The 20763-nt window shown below is 39.2% G+C and overlaps 1 protein-coding gene across 7 annotated transcripts in view; it reads left to right on the top strand.

Annotated features, from left to right (window-relative positions):
- Positions 1-20763, top strand: part of usp34 (ubiquitin specific peptidase 34) — a 319734-nt gene that overhangs the window by 154134 nt on the left and 144837 nt on the right. For all 7 annotated transcript variants that reach the window (XM_059986017.1, XM_059986013.1, XM_059986016.1 and 4 more), the window contains exons 29-36: positions 2015-2140; positions 6953-7075; positions 14165-14248; positions 14980-15066; positions 17115-17315; positions 17417-17499; positions 20179-20219; positions 20585-20709. In XM_059986017.1, coding sequence (XP_059842000.1) covers positions 2015-2140; positions 6953-7075; positions 14165-14248; positions 14980-15066; positions 17115-17315; positions 17417-17499; positions 20179-20219; positions 20585-20709 — 870 coding nt within the window. The remainder of the gene's footprint in view (positions 1-2014; positions 2141-6952; positions 7076-14164; positions 14249-14979; positions 15067-17114; positions 17316-17416; positions 17500-20178; positions 20220-20584; positions 20710-20763) is intronic.

The raw sequence follows: 20763 nt of genomic DNA, 5'->3' as shown, positions 1-20763 counted from the left end.
GATTTTCTGTTGGTGTTTCCCTACCAGGCTGTGACAAAACCAGTCAATACACTTCCCACCACACATCTATGTGTTACATATCCCGTAACTGGATAACTTACCAGCAAAGACAGAGAGGTCTGTTGAAGTCTGATGTCACTATTTTCAAACGTTTTTATTTATAAAGGGACACAAAAGTAAGGTTAATACATACACCCAGATAGTGCACAGCGTCAACATTCAATCTAAAGCGCGGGTATAGTAATAATCATCATTAAGAAGTGAGCTCTACGGTTGTCTAGGGGTTAATAGATTGTCCGTTGGAAATATAAAAGTCACTCAGAAGTCTGCAGGCCTCAGCCCTTTGAAAATCGCTGGGTTTCACGTGGGGCGACCGAGAGAGAGAGAGAGAGAGAGAGAGATTGGGGAGAAGAGAAAAAACTTGCCGAGTCTCGATGAGGCTTCCGTGAAATCGGGGGGGAGAGGAGCGTTGATTTCCTCTCCCCGATGTTAGTTAAAAGCGGTTTTCTGTGATTCCAGCCACAAATTCCAATCCCGGAATCTAACGCACGTGGCTTCCTTCAGAATGGCTTCCCGCTGCTACGGGAACACTCTCTCGTGTCTTTGGTGCATCTGAGGGGGCTGTCCCCCTGAGACTGTCCTTTATACTTCCTCACGGGGTCACAGGTGTCATTCAGGTTGGGATGATGCAATCTCTCTCTCAACCAGCCCACCTTGCCCGAGGGCTTTTCACGTGGTCTCCATGAGACAATAGTCACTGTCGTCTTATTCTGCATCCCGGATGGGACGTGCAATTTGGCACATTTCTCTCTCTCTTTCTCCTACTGGGTCTACTGACACCGCCCCCCCCCCCCCCCTTCGACGGGTGCTCTTGTGATTCTCACAAAGGAGGGGGCTAGGATCATAACACCTCCCCTCTTAAAACGTTTTTACCAGCGGTTAAAACGGAGTACACAGTCTTACAGGAGTTTTGAATCTAACACAATACACAAGTTTTTCTTTTCACAGAGTACTACCGTTATACATTATACATTCAAATCACTGTTGGAATTACTTTGTATGTCGTGGAACTGGATAAGTGGCTATCATGTTGTGTGTGATTGGGGTAACCTTGTGAAATCTACCGGTGTGTTGACCCTTGCCTTGGTGGTAGTTCCCTTGAAGATGGTCCCCTTTGATAAGCTACTTTTGATGATAATCCATACGTGGATTCTGTTTGAGTATCCTGTGGCCACCACTTCGAGATGTCCTGTAGCTGAATTTGGGTGTGGTACCACTTGTGTTGAAAGGATATTCGTTGAAGCTCACTGTCGGTGATACTTCGTGTGTGGAGTGGAACAACTTTGGAGATAAAACCTACTACTATTGTTATCTTGTAAAGTTGTCGTGGAATCTGTGGAATATCGATGTAATTGCCTTCTCACAACACTAGCCTTTGGATTACAAATACCTCGCATTAATTAACCTGAGGATTGAACTGAACTTTCTTACGTGCCATCGTAGGACTGCATCACTTACCACCTAAGCTTGAATAATTTTGGGGATTTATATATTTACACTTGTATATGCATGACACCGTTAACTCTTGATTTAGCTGGTTTAAGTTACTATATGACGTAGTTACTAATAAAATAGTGTTTTGTTAACAGCAAAACCAGACTCCAGTGTGTTCTGTTGTTGCTGATACTTTTACAGGGTTGTGTGTATGTAACAGTTAGATTGAACATTTTGTATTTCAATGTGGCAAAGAAATGTAAGCATCATCTTGAGCCATAGAAATTGCTGGACTGAAAAGGAATAAATAAGCTCTTTGTTAGATTGGGCATCAAAGTGAGTAGTTTTTGAATATTTTCCTCGCAGTCTATCAATTAGAATTTATGAGATTGTAGAGTTCATCACGACATTGGGATTTTCTAATTTGCAAATAAGATTATAGGTTTAGATTTATAGTTTGCTATTTTGTCTTGAATGTTGCATTTACAATATGAACTTTTACTCCCAATGCTGTATGCAGACTGTACGCTGTGAAGAATTGCATCTTCATGCAGAAAACCTATCAAGGCGTGTTTGGGAACTGTTAATGCTTCTTCCTACCTGTCCAAACATGCTACAAGCTTTTCAGAATATCTCTGATGAACAGGTGAGGCAGATGTTGCATATTTCCTCTTATTTTGAAACTTTACAATGAATTATGTAAGGCTGGTACATGTTTATGAATGCAGAATATCAATCTTGCAGTCAAAAGGAGCTGTGTTATCAAATATGTATTAAGGAGTTAGATTTAGTTACTAGTTGAAGAGTGAATGGGCATTTATCAACTAACAGTCATAATATGAAGTTGTGCTTCAATGAAACATTTAAAAGTAAGAACTACTACTACTGAGATTATAGATTTAGCTAAACCATAGAACACTACAGCACAGAAATCAGGCCATTCAGCCCTTCTAGTCTGTGCGGAAACTTTATCCCACTAGTCCATTAACCTGCACCCAGTCCATAACCCTCCAGTCCTCTCCCATCCATGTATCTATCCAATTTAGAAATTAAGAATGAACCCGCATTTACCACATCAGATGGCAGCCCGTTCCACACTTGCACCACTCTCTGAGTGAAGAAGTTCCCCCTAAACCTTTCCCCTTTCACCCTAAAGCTATTTCCTCTCGTATTTATCCCTCCTAGTCTAAGTGGAAAGAGCCTACTCACATTTACTCTGTCTATACCCCTCATAATTTTGTAAACCTCCATCAAATCCCCCCTCATTCTTCTATGCTGCAAGGAATAAAGTCCTAACCCATTCAGTCTTTCTCTGTAACTCAACTCCTGAAGACCTGGCAACATCCTAGTAAATCTTCTCTGCACTCTTTTCAATCTTACTGATATCCTTCCTATAGTTTGGTGAGATTTGAGATTCTCAGTAATAAATAGGATAAATCAGTTGATAGGTAAAATGCTAGATGATGTGTGAAAAGTGATCAAAAATAATTTGTGGTACTGAATATTTTCTGCATGAAGTAATAGTTGTACTTGATGAACTACTGTTCATATTTTGTCAGCTTTTAATTTTAAATCTAAGATTGGTGAAAAAAAATCTATCAGTTTTTAAATGACCTTGGTAGTGTTAAATGGGGAAGGTATGGATTAGTCTCAAGGACTAACTTGCTATCCTTATTTCTGTATTTTTTAAATTATTGCTCAAATTATAATATTAAGATTTTTTCTTTTGTGGTTTTGATGCTTCAACATGTAATTATTATGAATATGATGGCATTGTTATAGTGAGTTGCAAAGTTACTAATACAAAAACGTGAATGTTAATGCTCCACATGAAACATTGGCATTTTGGTTTATAATATTGATGCCTGACCTGATAATGAAGAGGCTATTTCATATCCAGTCTATCTTTTTGTGCAGATTTAAAAATTTTGGTTTCATCCATTATATCTGATAGTTGTGAGATTTGGGAGGGATCTCAGCCAGTTAAGGTAAAAGGTGACACTTACAAAATGATTTGCCCCTTCTGTCTGATCTTTGAAGGGCATGTTCTTCTTGAAATAATTATTTTCAGGAATGTATTGTATCTATGCATCATTAAAAATCCAGCTGGTTTGCTGGTGTCCTTTAGAGAATTAAAACTTCATCTGCCTATAATATGATCAATAAATCACTGCAGTGCACCATCAGTGTGTGTAACTTAACTGCTTCTGTGAGGTGGTCTAATTGTTAATTTTAGAAGTTTGGTATGTGAGCTAAACTCAGTGAATAGTTTGCTTGCAATCTAAGTAATGATGAATTTATTTAGCTAATGGAAAGTAGTTTTTAAAAAAAAAAATCCTAGAGTTAAGGATGAGGTTGGATTGTAGCAATTTAATTAAATGAAAATTATGTTTGCAATTGTCTATGCCAATCTACAGTATCACTAAAGGCCAAATATAGGTTGAGTATACCTGCCTGGATTCATAGAACATAGAATAGTACATCACATTACAGGCCCTTCAGCCCACAATGTTGTGCCGACCCTCAAACCCAGCCTCCCATATAGCCCCCCCACCTTAAATTCCTCCATATACCTGTCTAGTAGTCTCTTAAACTTCACTAGTGCATCTGCCTCCACCACTGTCTGAAGGCATGCATTCCACGCACCAACCACTCTGAGTGAAAAACCTTCCTCTAATATCCCCCTTGAACTTCCCTCCCCTTACCTTAAAGCCATGTCCTCTTGTATTGAGCAGTGGTGCCCTGGGGAAGAGGTGCTGGCTGTCCACTCTTGTCTATCCCTCTTAGTATCTTGTACACCTCTATCATGTTTCCTCTCATCCTCCTTCTCTCCAAAGAGTAAAGCCCTAACTCCCTTAATCTCTGATCATAATCCATTCTCTCTAAACCAGGCAGCATCCTGGTAAATCTCCTCTGTACCCTTTCCAATGCTTCCACATCCTTCCTATACTGAGGCGACCAGAACTGGAAACAGTGCTCCAAGTGTGGCCTAACTAGTTTTATAGAGCTGCATCATTACATCGCATCTCTTAAACTCTATCTCTCGACTTATGAAAACTAACACCCCATAAGCTTTCTTAACTACCCTATCTACCTGTGAGGCAACTTTCAGGGATCTGTGGACATGTACCCCCAGATCCCTCTGCTCCTCCACACTACCAAGTATCCTGCCATTTACTTTGCCTTGGAGTTTGTCCTTCCAAAGTGTACCACCTCACACTTCTCCGGGTTGAACTCCATCTGCCACTTCTCAGCCCACTTCTGCATCCTATCAATGTCTCTCTGCAATCTTTGACAATCCTCTACACTATCTACAACACCACCAACCTTTGTGTCGTCTACAAACTTGTCAACCCACCCTTCTACCCCCACATCCAGGTCGTTAATAAAAATCACAAAAAGTAGAGGTCCCAGGACAGATCCTTGTGGGACACCACTAGTCACAACCCTCCAATCTGAATGTACTCACTCCACCAGAACCCTCTGCCTTCTGCAGGCAAGCCAATTCTGAATCCACCTGGCCAAACTTCCCTGGATCCCATGCCTTCTGAATTTCTGAATAAGCCTACCGTATGGAACCTTGTCAAATGCCTTACTAAAATCCATGTAGATTACATGCACTGCACTACCCTCATCTATATGCCTGGTCACCTCCTCAAAGAACTCTTATCCGGCTTGTTAGGCATGATCTGCCCTTCACAAAGCCATACCGACTGTCCCTGATCAGACCATGATTCTCTAAATGCCCATAGATCCTATCTCTAAGAAACTTTTCCAAAAGCTTTCCCACCACAGACGTAAGGCTCACTGGTCTATAATTACCTGGACTATCCCTACGATCTTTTTTGAACAAGGGGACAACATTCATTTCCCTCCAATCCTCTGGTACCATTACCATAGACAGCGAGGACATAAGGATCCTAGCCAGAGGTTCAGCAATCTCTTCCCTTGCCTCGTGGAGCAGCCTGGGGAATATTCCGTCAGGCCCTGGGGACTTATCCATCCTATTGTATTTTAACAACTCCAACACCTCCTCTTCCTTAACATCAACGTGCTCCAGAACATCAACCTCACTCATATTGTCCTCACCATTGTCAAGTTCCCTCTCAGTGGTGAATACCAAAGAGATGTATTCATTGTGGACCTTGCACGCTTCCACAGCCTCCAGGCACTACTTCCCATTTTTATCTCTAATCGGTCTTACCTTCACTCCTGTCATCCTTTTGTTCTTCACATAATTGAAGAATGCCTTGGGGTTTTCCTTTACCCTACTTGCCAAGGCCTTCTCATGCCCCCTCCTTGCTCTTCTCAGCCCCTTCTGAAGCTCCTTTCTTGCTACCCTCTATCTCAATATACCCATCTGATCCTTGCTTCCTAAACCTCATGTATGCTGCCGTCTTCCACCTGACTAGATTTTCCACTTCACTTGTCACTCATGGTTCCTTCACCCTACCATACTTTATCTTCCTCACCTGGACAAATTTATCCCTAACATCCTGGAAGAGATCCTTAAACATCGACCACATGTCCATAGTACATTCCCCTGCAAAAACATCATCCCAATTTACACCCGCAAGTTCTAGCCTTATAGCCTCATAATTTGCCCTTCCCCAATTAAAACTTTTCCTATCCTCTCTGATTCTATCCTTTTCCATGATAATGCTAAAGGTCAGGGAGTGGTGGTCACTGTCCCCCAGATGCTCACCCACTGACAGATCTGTGACCTGACGCGGTTCGTTACCTAATACTAGATCTAGTATGGCATTCCCCCTAGTCGGCCTGTCAACATACTGTGACAGGAATCCATCCTGGATACACTTAACAAATTCTGCCCCATCTAAAACCTTGGGACTAATCAAGTGCCAATCAGTATTAGGGAATTTAAAGTCACCCATGATAACAACCCTGTTATTTTTGCACCTTTCCAAAATCTGCCTCCCTATCTGCTCCTCGTTATCTCTGTTGGTACCAGGGGGCCTATAGAATACCCCCAGTAGAGTAACTGCTCCCTTCCTGTTCCTGACTTCCACCCATACTGACTCAAAAGAGGATCCTGCTACATTACCCACCCTTTTTGCAGTTGTAATAGTATCCCTGACCAGTAATGCCACCCCTCCTCCCCTTCCCCCACCCCATCCCTTTTAAAGCACTGAAATCCAGGAATATTCAGAATCCATTCCTGCCCTGGTGTCAGCCAAGTCTCCGTAATGGCCACTACATCATAATTCCATGTATGTATCCAAGCTCTCAGTTCATCACCTTTGTACCTGATGCTTCTTGCATTGAAGTACACACACTTCAGCCCTTATACCTTACTACCTTTATACCCTTTATTCTGCTGCTCTTTCCTCAAAGCCTCTCTCTATGTTAGAATTTTCAGTTTTCAGAATTTTTTGCCATTCATTCATGATTGTAAATTTTATTGTGATTGGCATCCTTCTGTTGTGTTTTTTTGAAGGGTAATGATGGACATTGTTGGAAGGACTTGCTTCGAATAAAAAGTCCTCATAAGCTCTTGTATGCGCTCGAAATTATTGAAGCCTTAGGGAAACCTAATCGGAGAATAAGAAGAGCATCAACGGTAAATGAAGTTTGTTTATTTTGTATAAATCTGATTGGCTTGATTTTGCATTTGGGAATGAGATAATGTGACTTCCTACTGTCTCAGAAAAAGCTGCCCATAATGATCTGAACAGGATCTATTTTTTGTATTGTACTGTTTTTCAGCACAATTTATTATGATTTGTAATAACATACTATTGTGATTTCATACATCTGTATATAACATTTTATATTTTAAGGAGGCAATTTAATTAACCCATTAAATATTGAGCTACATGCGAACTAAAGAACACACACACACCCCCACCCCCCACCTCCACTACAGCTTTCCAACTTCACATCCACATGCCAGCTCTGCAATGCCCTCCTATTTCATCTCTGAAATGTATTAACCCCTTCTTTATTTCTTTTAATTATTCTAAAATACTTCATATTTGGAAAATTTCCAAGAAGTAAATTCCAGTACATGCCTACCCAGAAACTAGACAGAAGAGCTAGCTGTCCTATTCTTATCTGGCACTCTCAGCTTAAATAATAGTAATTTGTTGTTGCTCTTTGCCAGCAGTTTCTCAAAAGAATTGGAACAGATGGGAAACTTGTATCATCCAGATAGTGTAAAATCCCTATCTTCCTCTGAATTTACAGGACACTTCTCTCCCAAGTCTATCCCTGAAATTGTCATTAAAGCTGCTGACAAGAAGAGTCTCTACCCGAAATGTCAACTGTACTTTTTTCCATAGATACTGCCTGGCCTGCTGTATTCCTCCAGCATTTTTTGTGTGTTGACGAGAGCCTTGGAATTATTGATTAACAAGCAAACCTCTGCTTTTCAGAGCTTGAACAGTGATTTATCGATACCTTCGTCAACATGACCTTGTCATCTAGCATTGAAGCTTTATTTTCTATGCTTTACTGGATTTTTTTTCATGCATTTTAATATGTTGCTGCAGACTGAGATAATCTAATTCAATCAAGCCCTACTAAGATCTATAAATAGAAACTGTTCTGGTTCATGACATTTAATAATATTCTGCCTGCTGCTTTTTTTTATCAAGGTAGGGAATTAAAGTCTCTTTTCACATTGTACTCCATTCAACCTATCCTTGACAGACACTTAACAATGGAAATTGTTTTCCTTCCAGTTCCCACCATTGCTTTTTTTCCTGAATTATGTTCTTGCCCTATACTCAAGAATTTCATCAATTTTGCCTCAATGGTTTGCCTTTTTTGTCCAATTTTTGACTCTTCTCTCCTCTGACTTCCCTGTTTCCATGTTTAGATTAAAGAAACATACACTACTTAAAGTTCTGACTCCCCAGATACATTGATTCTATTATTTTACACAGGACTTGCTTCTATTTCCACTGGCGTATCCCATATTCTTTTGGCTGAGTATCACACTTTCATTTAGATTCACTGTTCACTGTCTCATTTCTGCATTTGCATATTCACAGTTTACAAGTAATCTGCAGGCACGTTTTTAGATCCCTCCTGTGGCATTTAGAATCTGATTAACAATTTTATGAAGTGCTTTAAAATACTGTTCTTAGTAAATAGTAAAGCTGCTTAATCATCATATAAAACCATTTGATAAACTAATGATTTTCAGGGGGAAAAATGTTAGATCTGGTGATATTAATCCTGAGGTTCTTTAGAAGTGAAGAATGAGGTCTAAAATTTGGTGCTTTCATTTTGTTAGTTGTTACCAGAACAAAGAAAGAACAAAGAAAAGACATGAAAAGAAGTTGTGGCTGTTTCTTATTCAGACCACAGATAAACATTCCAATGATAACAATCACCCTATAAAACAGCTAGATTCAAATGGTGTGGCATCTATAGAAAATCTGAGAAGGTTTTAGAAAAATACAGAATCAGCTATAGAATTACTGTAAAATCTACTGAGCAATTACACCTACATAAGTGATTATATAAAATTTATAAACAAGTACAGAAAATTTAAACTATGAGAGAAATACTAGAAAAATAAAAATTCTATACCCTAATCCAACAAGTGTTACGAAGCCCCGTAACTGGGTCACTTACCAGCAAAGATAGAGAGGTCCGTTGAAGTCTGATGTTACTATTTTTAAAAGTATTTATTGATAAAGGGGAACCAAAATAAGATTAATGCAAACATACAGATAATATACGTCGTCAATACTAAATCTAAAAGCCGGGTATAATAATAACCAATAAGAAATAGCTCTATCATTGTCTAGGGGATAATGTATTGTCCGATGGAAATATAAAAGTCACTGTTAGTTTGTTCAAGCTGCAGCATTTTGGGTTTAAGAGAGAGATGATTTAAAACTTGCCCAGGTCTTTTATGATGCCAATCCTTTGAGTCGGGGGAGTGGGTTTCCCTGTTGTTAGCTAAAAGCCGTGTTCCGTGTTACCAGCCACCAGTCCCAGGTAACGGAACTGAACACACGTGGCCTTCTTCAAATGGTTTTCCGCTATTACGGGAGCGATAGTGTTTCTTCTGGTGCGTCTGAGAGGCTGTTCCCACAGACCCTCTTTTATCCTGACTCGCAGGGTCGTAGATGTCAATCAGGTTGGGGGCGATGCAGTCTCTCCCTCAACCAGCCCACTTTGCCTGAGGGCGTCCACGTAGTACAGTCTCCAATACACAAATTTGCCTTCCGGAGACAATGGCCATGTCCCATAGCTTTACATCGCCGGGGGAACGAGACATTCCACACGTCTCTCTCTCATTTCCTGGGCCCCCTGACCCAACCCAACAGTGATCTTGCGATTCTCACAAAGGAGGGGACTGCAGGCATAACACAAGAACTACAATTCTTACTTAACTGTGATATAAAATGGCCCAGTAACCAATCAGTTGTGGTGCATCAGCATTTCAAGATGGTTACTCATATGTATGATAACCACAGAATTATCTGTTTTCTTTTTGGTTTGCGGTATTTCAAGAAGATGGCTCAGCACCATCTTTTCCAGAGCAACTAGAGGTGGGAAATAATGCAATGATGTCTGAATCATTCAAAACTTAATACGTAGACAAAAATGTCTTCCACTATCTTTAGAATTCCTTTTCTTCTTGTCAGGTCATCAATGTTCACCTTTACCAGACCATCAGTTTTCATTTTTCTGTTATTTGCGGTGTTAAGCATGTATTTCAGAGTTTTGATGCAGTCATTCGGTCTTTGACACTTGCATCTGTTTTCCTGTTATATTCTCTCACATGCTGTTTTCCACAACACTTTCACATTCAAGATGAAGTAACTAGCCATTTACCTCTTGTTTGCTGCCTGTTCAGTTTCCTGGTGAAGCAGTGATTTACTTAAATACCTTAATAAGCATGTACTGCAACTTCCTTTGCAGTTGGGAGAGCAGAGGAAAAAGACCATAAAATATAGGTGCTGAATTAGACCATTTGGCCCAACAAATCTGCTCGTTATTTCATCATGGGTGATCCAATTTTTCTCTCGGCCCAAATCTCCTGCCTTATCCCTGTATCCCTTCATGCCCTGACCAATCGAGAATGTATCAACCTCTGCTTTAAATATACATTAAGACTTGGCCTCCACAGCTGTTTGTGGCAATGAACTCCATAGATTCACCACTCTCTGGCTAAATCCTCCTCATCTCCATTCTAAAAGGACACCCCTCTATTCTGAGGCTTGTCCTCTGATCTTTTGACTCTCCCACCATAAAAAACATACTCTGCACATTCACTCTGTCAAGACCCTTCACCATGTGGTGAATGAGGTCGTCGCTCTTACTTCTGAATTCCAGTGAATGCAGACCCAGATCCATCAAATGCTCTTCATATGACAAAACCATTTAATCGGAATCATTTAAATAAACCTCCTTTGAATCCTCTCCAGTTTCAGCACATCCTTTTTAAGATAAGGGGCCCAAGACTGCTCACAATGCACTTAAGTGAGGGCACACCAGTGCTCCATGAAGTTTCAACATTACTTCCTTGCTTTTATATTCTAGCTCTCTTGAATTGAATGCTAACATTGCATTTGCCTTCCTTTCCACAGACTCAAACTGCAAATTAACCTTTAGGGAATCCTGCCCAAGCAACTTCCAAGTTCCAAGTTCCATTCTCCTAATCTGTCCAAGTCCTTGTGTAGTCTTTCTACTTCCTCAAAACCACCTGCCCTTCCATCTATCTTCATTAGGTCTGCAAACTTTGCAACAAGTCATCAATTCCATCATCCAAACCATTGACATATTACATAAAAAGAATTAGTCCCAACACAGACCCCTGTGGAACACCACTAGTCACTGGCAGTTAGCCAGAAAGGGCTCTCTTTATTTCCACTCTTTGACTCCTACCAACCAGCCACTGTTTTATCCATGCTAGAATCTTTCCTGTAACACCATGGGCTCGTAGTTTGGTAAGCAGCCTCTTATGTGGCACATTGTCAAAAGCTTTTTGAAAATCCAAGTACACAATATAAACTGTTTCTCCTTTTTCTATCCTGCTTGGTATTTCTTTAAAGAATTCCAACTGATATATAATGATATCACTTTGTTTAGCGACTCTTTTCAGGCTACAGATCGAATACTGTGCTGATTATTTGCTATTTTATTTCTCCATCTTACTCCCATTGCAGTTGGGCTTCAGAACTGGCTTGCCCATTGAAAGCAGAGGGTAGTAGTCTAGCTGGAGGTCTGTGATTAGTGGTGTTCCGGAGGGGTCTGTACTAGAGCCTCTGCTCGTTGTGATGTATGTAAATAACTTGGATGAAATTGTAGATGGGTGGGTTAATAAGTTTATAGATGATACAAAGATTGGTGGTGTTGCGAATAGCACAGAAGACTGGCAAAGAATACAAAGGGATATGGACAGAGAAAAAGCTGATGTTTAACCTGCCAAATGTGAATTGTTACACTTTGGTAGGTCAAATGTAAAGAGACAGTACACTGATAAGGGCAAGACCCTTAAGAATGTTGATTGAGCAGAGGGATATTGGTCCAAATTCATAACTCCCTGGAAGTGGATAGGATGGTTAAGTAGGCATATGGCTTGCTTGCCTTTATTAGTTGAAGCATTAAGTTCAAAGTCAGGAAGTTATGTTGCATCTTAATAAAACTCCAGTTGGGCCACATCTGGAGTATTGTATACAGTTTTCATTGCTCCATTATAGGAATAGTGTCGAGTCTTTGGAGAGGATACAGAAGAGGTTTGCCAGGAGGGTGCCTGGATTAGAGGGCATATGTGAAAAGGGAAGTTTGGGCAAACTTGGGTTGTTTTCTTTTAAGTGGCAGAGGCTGAGGCTCATAGAAGTTTATAAGATTATCAGAGACACAGTGTAAACAGATAGCATCTTGTTCCCAAGTTTTAAATGTCTTATACCATTTAAGGTAAGAGGGAGTCATTTCACCTGAGATGTGTGGGGCAGGTTTTTTTACACAGAGTGATGGATGGCAGAAATGTGCTGCTTGGGGTGGTGGTAGAGGCAGATACATTCAAAATTTTTAAGAAACTTTTAGATCGGCACATGAATATGAGGAAAATGGAAGGATATGGATCTCATGTAGGCAGGAGAAATTTACTTTGGTTAGACATTTGATTACTAATTTAATTGGTTCAATACAACATATGGCCAACAGGCCTGTTCATGTGCTGTACTGTTCTGTGTCTATATACAAACTGTTTGTTCTTGTGTATCTGTCTTGTGAAATAGCACATCTTGTTTGAATCAGAAACATTACAACAATTTTAGTAAATTGGTTTATTATTGTTGTGTACGAATAAACACCGAAAAACTTGCATAAAGTTCTTATAATTCAATTAATTTCAAAAGTGCAATTAGTAGAAGTTATAACAATAACAGGGTGCTGATAAAGTTTTCAGTTACAGATAAAGTGCAGTGCAAGTAGACAGTAATGTGCAAGACTATAATGAGATAGATTGTGAGGTTAAGAGTTCCTTTTATCCTAGGGAACCGTTTAATAGTCTTATGACAATGTAATAGAAGTTCTCTTTGAGCCTGGTGCATTCAGACTGATGAAGGTGGGGGGAGAAGAGAGGAAGTCTGAAATGGGGTGGGTGGAGTGTTTGATTATGCTGGCTGCTTTACTGAGGCAGTGAGTGGTTTACATGGAGTTCATGGAGGGGAGGCTGTTTTCCATGATGTGCTGAGCTGTGTCCATATTTCTCTGCAGTACTTTGCACAATAGAAAGCAACCAATCCAGATGCATAACAGCTTGGGGTGCTTTGCCTGTGACAGCAATAATAAAAATTGATGAGGGTTAAACAGAACATGCCAAACTTCTTTAATGTTCTGAAGAAGTAGAAGTGCTTTTGAGCTTTCTTGGCTATAACTTGGCTGTGTGTTTGGACCACAGGCTATTGGTATTCTCAACCTTCTTGACCTCAGCACCGTTAACACAAACAGGAGCAAGTGCACTGCTCTCCTTTCTGAAGTCAATGACAGGCTCATTTGTTTAGCTGACATTGAGAGAACTTTGCTGTCTCAACATGATAGATAGACTCTCTGTCTCCTCCTTGTACACCGATTCTTTGCTATTTAAGATAATTATAGTAGTATCATCTACTTGTAGAAAGAGTTGGAGTAGAATCTGATCTTTACTCTGAATCATATTCAACAAATTCAAATCTAAATGATTAGTCTCATTTTTCTTCATCACTGGACTGAATTATCTTTGCTTTCCAGTTGTTCACATATTTTTAATTTTCTTATTTTTCCTCTTCATTCTATTTTGTATGTGCTCAAAATGTTCTGTTGTATTTCCTGGTTCAAATTCATTGACCTGAAAACGCTAATTTATTTCCCCTTTCTCCCTTGAAGTACCTGTCAGTTGTGTGTTTGCAACATGTTCTGTTGATATCTAAGTACAATTCTATCTAAAATACTTCCTTTATTGTTAGATGTTTCTGCCATACACTTCTCACACCACCACAATTTTAAAAGAAGTATAAGCAGAAATGAATGAAATGTAACCTGCTTCACAGATTCTTTGTTTACCTGCTTGTTTTACACATTGCTTTTAACTCCATTGTGGATAAAAAAAATGTCATTATTGTTTAGCTGAAAACATTAAAGGAGTATTTAGGTTGTTGTCTTGCAAATACTACATTTGATTTTTAATGCAACTTTATTCCAGGGTAGTTACAGTGATCTGTATCCTGACTCTGATGATTCAAGCGAAGATCAGATAGAAAATAGTAAAAATTCCTGGAGTTGCAAGGTCTGTTTAATATTTTCTCAAAATTGATTCAGTCTTTATCAGATAATGAGTTCAGAAGTGGGGCAGAACTTAACTCTTATATCCAATTACATAATGCTGATTTGGTCCTGTCTGTAACACTGCAAATTTTGTGGAATTTATAATACGAAATTCACCCCCACCTAAGAATTTGCATTTTATGATTTGGGAGGGTTGGGAGCTGAGTTCTTGCATGCCATATGAAACTTAGAACATGTTTTCTCCTTTGTGATCTTTCAAATGCATTAAATAATAGCAGTTCTCTCAAAGTAATTCTTTTGGAGAAATGAGTTTCAGGAATTTTGAAATCTCAATAAAATTGTCTCCTAGCATTACCCACAAGACAAGCTGATGCACCTGCTGGGCATATATTCTGACAAGGCCACGGTCTTTTTCCAGGGTAGGGTAGTCTGGAAGAGCAGGTTTTCTCATACAACTAAGGTACATAGTTTAACGTGAGAGAGAAAATATTTAAAAGGGACCCAAGTGGCAGGTCTCTTTTTTTTACACAAAAGGTGTGTGTGGATAGGGAACAACTGAGAGACTGGGTGGTAAAAGTGGATATAATTACAGCATTTAAAAGACATTTAGACAGGGAAAGTTTAGAGGGACGTTGGGCAAATACAGGTAGCTGGGACTTGCTCAGAAAGGCATCTTGGTCGGCATGGATAGGTTGGCTGTGCTGTATTAACTCTCTGCTTCTTGTGTTTCAGTTTGTTGCTGCTGGGGGACTTCAACAATTACTGGAAATTTTTTTGTCAGGGATTTTGGAACCAAAGGAGCAAGAATCATGGACTGTGGTAAGCACCAATTCCACATCCTTTGTGTTAAAGTGATTACACAGTTTTGTAACTTTTTAAATTATGTTTTTTTGGCTGATGGTAAGGGAACAACATTAAAGTGTGATATGGTAAAAGTATCAATTACTTTCTACCATATCAATTGTAGAAATGGTACCAATGCATTATCTGCAATATTTTGTCATGCTTTAATGGAGGTTAGCAATTCTGAAATAATTCTCCATATTTTTCATTTATTGTGGATGACAAAGTTGACTATCTCCATTTGATTGAATTTCTTTGATTACATCTTTTTAAATAAAGTCACACTAACATTGTTTTTAATCCTGCTGTGAGGTGATGCTTTTGGAAGGGATGAGGAAGGGAGTCAAGTAAGAGTAGGATATATACAATGAATAGGAACTATTGAGGAACAAAGGAAGTTGGTATACAAGTTCACTGGTCTCTGAAGTTATTGTACACATTAATGGGTTGGGGAAAAAGGCCCACTTGCCTTCTTTACCTGGGACATAGATTATAAGAGCAGGGATGTCTTGCTCCAGCTTTATAAATAGTGATTAGCTCAAGCTGGGATTTTGTGTGCAGTTCTGGTTAAGCGTTATAGGAAGGATGTAATTGCAGTGGAAGGGCTGAAGAGGAGATTCACCAAGGTAGTGTCTTGGTTGGAATGTTTCAGTTATGAAGTGAGACTGGTAAGGGTAGATTTATGTTCCTTGGAGCTGAGTGGATGGTGTATCTGAATGAGATGTGCAAAATTATGAGAAGTTTAGATAAACACACACAAAATGCTGGAGGAACTCTGCAGGCCAGGCAGCATCTAGGAAAAGAGTTTTGGGCTGAAATTCCTTGGCACGCTTAACCATAGCAAAAGTTCAAGGTCAGAGGTCTGTTTTAAGGTGAGGAGTAACAGAATCAGAGGGGTTGAGGAAGAATGTTTTTTAAGAGTGACCACAATGTTAGACTGTCTGAGAAAGTAGTGGGGGCAGGTACTCTTGCAAGCCTTAAGAAGAATTTAAGCAAGCCCTTGAATTGCCAAGGATAATAGACTGCAGACCAGGTGCTTTGTAAACAGCATTAGTGTAGATAGTGACTTTGTTAGTATGGACATGATGGGCCAAAGAGCTTGTTATAGTGCTATGTAACACTATGACTAAATTCCTGCAGCATGGGTTTGATCTTGTCAATCTATAAATGCCTTCACTTTGAGACTTTTCATTGTTTAAATCTATTGATATTATTGTTTCAGTTCTTTGTGTGTGAAACTTATCCTTTAAAAGCAAAACAAATTTACCAAAGTAATTTTCTTGAAATTTTCAATAAAATTACCCTTTGTGCCACAATGATATGATTCCCTACCAATCATACCCTTGAGGCACATCAGGTAATTTGAGTAATTTGACTGCACTTGAGTGATAAATCCATTCAAGTAATCCCTTGTCCCTTTTAAAAGGGAAACACTATTTTATTAGTGTGGCTGTAATGAAATTCAAGTGCAGTATTCTGTTCTAACTCAGATTTTGAGACATCAGTAATCTCATCAATTTTTTTGTACCTTTACACACCTGTTAAAATAGTAATCATTTTTTGGAAGATCAGGTACGATTGCATTGAATGGCAGAGAGCAGGCTTGAGGGGTTAAATGACCTATTCCTGATCCTTGTTTCTGTTAAAGACAATAAATTTTGCCAAAGTAAATACATGAACGTGGTGATGTTGTAAATGAAGCAGTCTGGTTAAAAACAAGACTAGTTGTCAAGCTCACAGTCAACCCGCCCCATGATTTAGACTTGGGTTACATGAGCAGGATTAAATACATTATTTAGGTTAGAAGCTTGAACTTTTTTTCTGTAAACTTTAACATTGTATTAGATTTTGGTTTTGTATTAGTGTTTCAGAAAATCTCAGCTATAATATTAATTCATTGTCTCACTTTTTATGTTTGAGTTTAGTCATTGTTTTTATATTGTATAATTTGTATTCAAAAGATGTCAACTGTTCTAACAGCATGTTAAAATCACTTTTGACTTGCCTACCATCCTTGTTCCTAGTGGCAGCTAGACTGCCTTGCCTGTCTGCTGAAGTTAATGTGCCAGTTTGCAGTTGATCCAGGTGACTTAGATCTGGCTTATCATGACATCTATGCCTGGTCTGGTGTGTCAGACAGCCATAGAAAAAGAACTTGGCCTGGGAAATCAAGGAAAGGTGCTGGTGATCATGGGAAAGCATTACACATACCTCGTTTAACAGAGGTCAGTGCCTTTGAATTATTTTGCTATCATCAGGATACATCTGGTCTTCTTGTACTGCTCTTCGTAAAATACCCAATTAACCAAACTTATTTCTGTTTTAGATATTTCTCAGCCTGGTACACGGATCTGGTTTGATCTATCGGCTAATGTCTGTTGCTTACACCTATAACAACTTGGCTCATAGGTAAAGACATGCAAATTATTGTATAAAAGTTATATAATACTTATGTTCAACATGCACTCAGTCATTGAAAAAATTTTCCAACAAAATATTTAGTTCAATATTGATCCAAATTTTCTTGGAAGAATAAGTGTACTTAGGGACTTGAGGACGTGTAAATAGGCAACAATTTTAACAGTTACAGAGAAAATCCACAAGTTGTAAATCTTGTTGTAAATCTACTTATTGATTTACATCAATCTATGCTTTCCCGGACACAAATAACATCTCTCACAAAGCAGCCATGTTATTTTTAAGAACTTGCTGGATTTGGACACTAATTTTCCATTATATTTGTTTCAAACTGTTTTATGTAAACTGTAAATAGGCCTTTAGCCAGAAGTTCTGTTATCTCATTTTAGTTAGAAAGTTTAAGGAAGTCATTTTTAGTTTACATTTAAATCTTTTACCCTCTCAATCCACTCTTTTTCTTGTAATACTTATTTCTAATAATAAAAAATACACAGGAGCTGGATATCTGTAAAGAAAATAGAAAATGCTGGAACGCTCAGCAGGTGAGTGGGATAGAAATCAGAATTAACTTTTCAGGTATGAGAGCCTTGAAAGCAAATTAGTTTTCAGTTGCAGAGAAAATGAGGAAGGCATGGGTAGAACAAAGAAAATATCCCTGACTGGTGAGACCAAAAAACATTATGTGGCTTTTGTATGCATCTTTCTCTGTGTTATCTGTTGCAGGGCAGATTATACTAAAGGAGAAAGGAAAAATTGAGCAAACATAAAGGATGGATGACTAGCAGAAATGGTCATTTCTGATACAAACAGGGAAAAAAATAAGAGTGAGTCACCCAAAAATGAAAGAGCACAACATTGGGCCCAGAAAGCTGCAGGGAAAAGCAAGTTGAGATGTTGGTGTCAAGCAACACACACAAAATGCTGGAGGAACTCAGCAGGCCAGGCAGCATTTATGCAAAAATGTACAATTGACATTTCAGGCAGATTCCCTTCAGCAGGAATGTTTAAAAAAAAGAGTAAATTTTAAAGGTGGGGGAGAGGAGAGAGAAACACAAGGTGATAGGTGAGACCGGGGAGAGGAGGGATTAAGCAGAGCTGGGAAGTTGAATATTGAAAGAGATACAGGATCGGAGAAGGGTGGGGGAGAGTTGTTGGGATAGGAGAGAATAGAAGGTCATGGAAGAAAGAAAAGGTGGGAGGAGCACAATAGGAGGTGATGGGCAGACAAAGAGCTAAAGTGGGAGAGGGGAAAGGAGATGGGGAATGGTGAAGCAGGTGGGGGGCTGGGCATTACTGGAAGTTCGAGAAATCGATGTTCATACCATCAGGTTGGAGGCTATCCAGACGGAATATAAGATGTTGTTTCTCCAACTTGAATGTGGCCTCATCGCAACAGTAGAGGAGGCCATGGATTGACATGTCAGAATGGGAATGGGAAGTGGAATTAAAATGGGTGGCCACTGGGAGATCATGCTTCTTCTGGCGGATGGCGAGTTGGTACTTGGCAAAACAGTCTCCCAATCTATGTCACGTCTCAATGATAATACAGGAGGCCACACTGGAAGCCCCAGCCACAGCAAATGACCCCCAACAGACTCACGTGAAGTGTCGCCTCACTGGAAGGACCGTTTAGGGTCCTGAATCGTAGTGAGGGAGGAGGTGTAAGGGCAGGTGCAGCACTTGTTCCTCTTGCAAGGATATGTGCCAGGAGGGAGATAGGTGGAGAGAGTCAAATGGACAAGGGAGCTGCGTAGGGAGCAATACCTGTGGAAAGCAGAAATTAGGGGGAGGGAAGGATGTGCTTGGTGTTGGAATTCCGTTGAAGATGCCAGAAGTTCCAGAGAATTATATGCTGGACGTGCAGGCTGGTGGGGTGTTAGGTGTGGCTCAAGTTTGCGTTGTACCTTGTTCTATCAGTGCTGCAGGCTGATAGATCATAGGGGAATGATATTGAGGGTTAAAGTTGCAGGCAGCTAGAAAGTTGAGAGAAACAAATCTTCATTTTTTTGTTTGTGTACATTGCAGCCTTCCAAATTCTCTATCAAATTCTTAAATTTAAGGTAACTTGACCTTTGTGTCTGTTAGTATCAAAGCTAGTCTCTTTTGCCAGTCCCTTTATGATTTTTGGCTCAGTTTTACACTTTCTATAGTATTGCCTGGGCACCTGCGCATGTATGACAGTCTGGCAATTTACAGCAGATAGCACAGACCAAGAAATGTAATTTGCTTCTAACTGCTTTACTAAGTCTTTTGATCTCATCTTGAAATTTTCTCATTTTCTACCCATCCTCTACAGCTTAAAACTGAATTGTTTTCTCTCTTTCTCCAACTGTACCAGCCTACTGAGTGCGTCCTGCATTTTTTTTATTTTTAAACCTGTTTATTTCCAGGATTTCCTTATTTATCTGTACCAATTCAATCTCTTGCCTGTTATTCATCCTTTTGTTTCTCAGTCCTTTATTAAATACACACTGTTGAATTTGTGGATTACTGAACTACTTTCATGACTGTTATCAGTTTGCACTTCTGTCAAGTTAGCCTGATGAAAGTCAAGTTTGAGGTGACCACACCAGCAAGAAGACGCTGTTCATTAAATATGTAACATGCAATTTTCTAATAATTTAATAAGTTTAATTTCAATTTCTGTTCTCTTTAAAACAAAAATTGTAGAGTGCTTAAAGCTCAATCTGATCATCGATCCAGGCATGAAGGTAGGTTACACTTTAAATTAAGTATAATAAAACATTAGTGTTTAGGAATTCAACCTCATAATTAATCAGTAAATATGTGATTTTTAAGGAAATACTGCCAGAAACTCATAAACATTTGTAGTTAGAAATTCTTGAGTAGATTATCAAATTAAGTATCCATGCATTTCAAGGAAATTATTGAATGGGTAAGATAAACCACAATAACTGAAATATTAATTGGGCTTGTAACTTACTTGTAAAGTGTTATAAACCAGTTTGAGGGTTAATTATGTGACCAATAGAAGATGTCCTGATACCAATCAAATTTTTGATAGAAATATTTTTAGTTTTAGTCCATTATTATTTACTTTTTCTTTATGTTTCAGTCACTCATTATGCCACATGGTTATTAGTGAGTTGGGCTCACTGCTGTTCGTTGGTCAAATCCAGCATGGCAGATAGTGAACATTTACATGATTGGCTGAAAAAATTAACTCTTCTTGTGCCCGAGGTAAGGTTTTAAATCTCTTTCATAGGTTTGCAATAATTCATACATATATAAATC

Source organism: Hypanus sabinus, chromosome 12 (assembly GCF_030144855.1).
Source record: "Hypanus sabinus isolate sHypSab1 chromosome 12, sHypSab1.hap1, whole genome shotgun sequence".
Classification (NCBI taxonomy): domain Eukaryota; kingdom Metazoa; phylum Chordata; class Chondrichthyes; order Myliobatiformes; family Dasyatidae; genus Hypanus; species Hypanus sabinus.
This window is presented reverse-complemented; position numbering and strand designations above follow the sequence as displayed.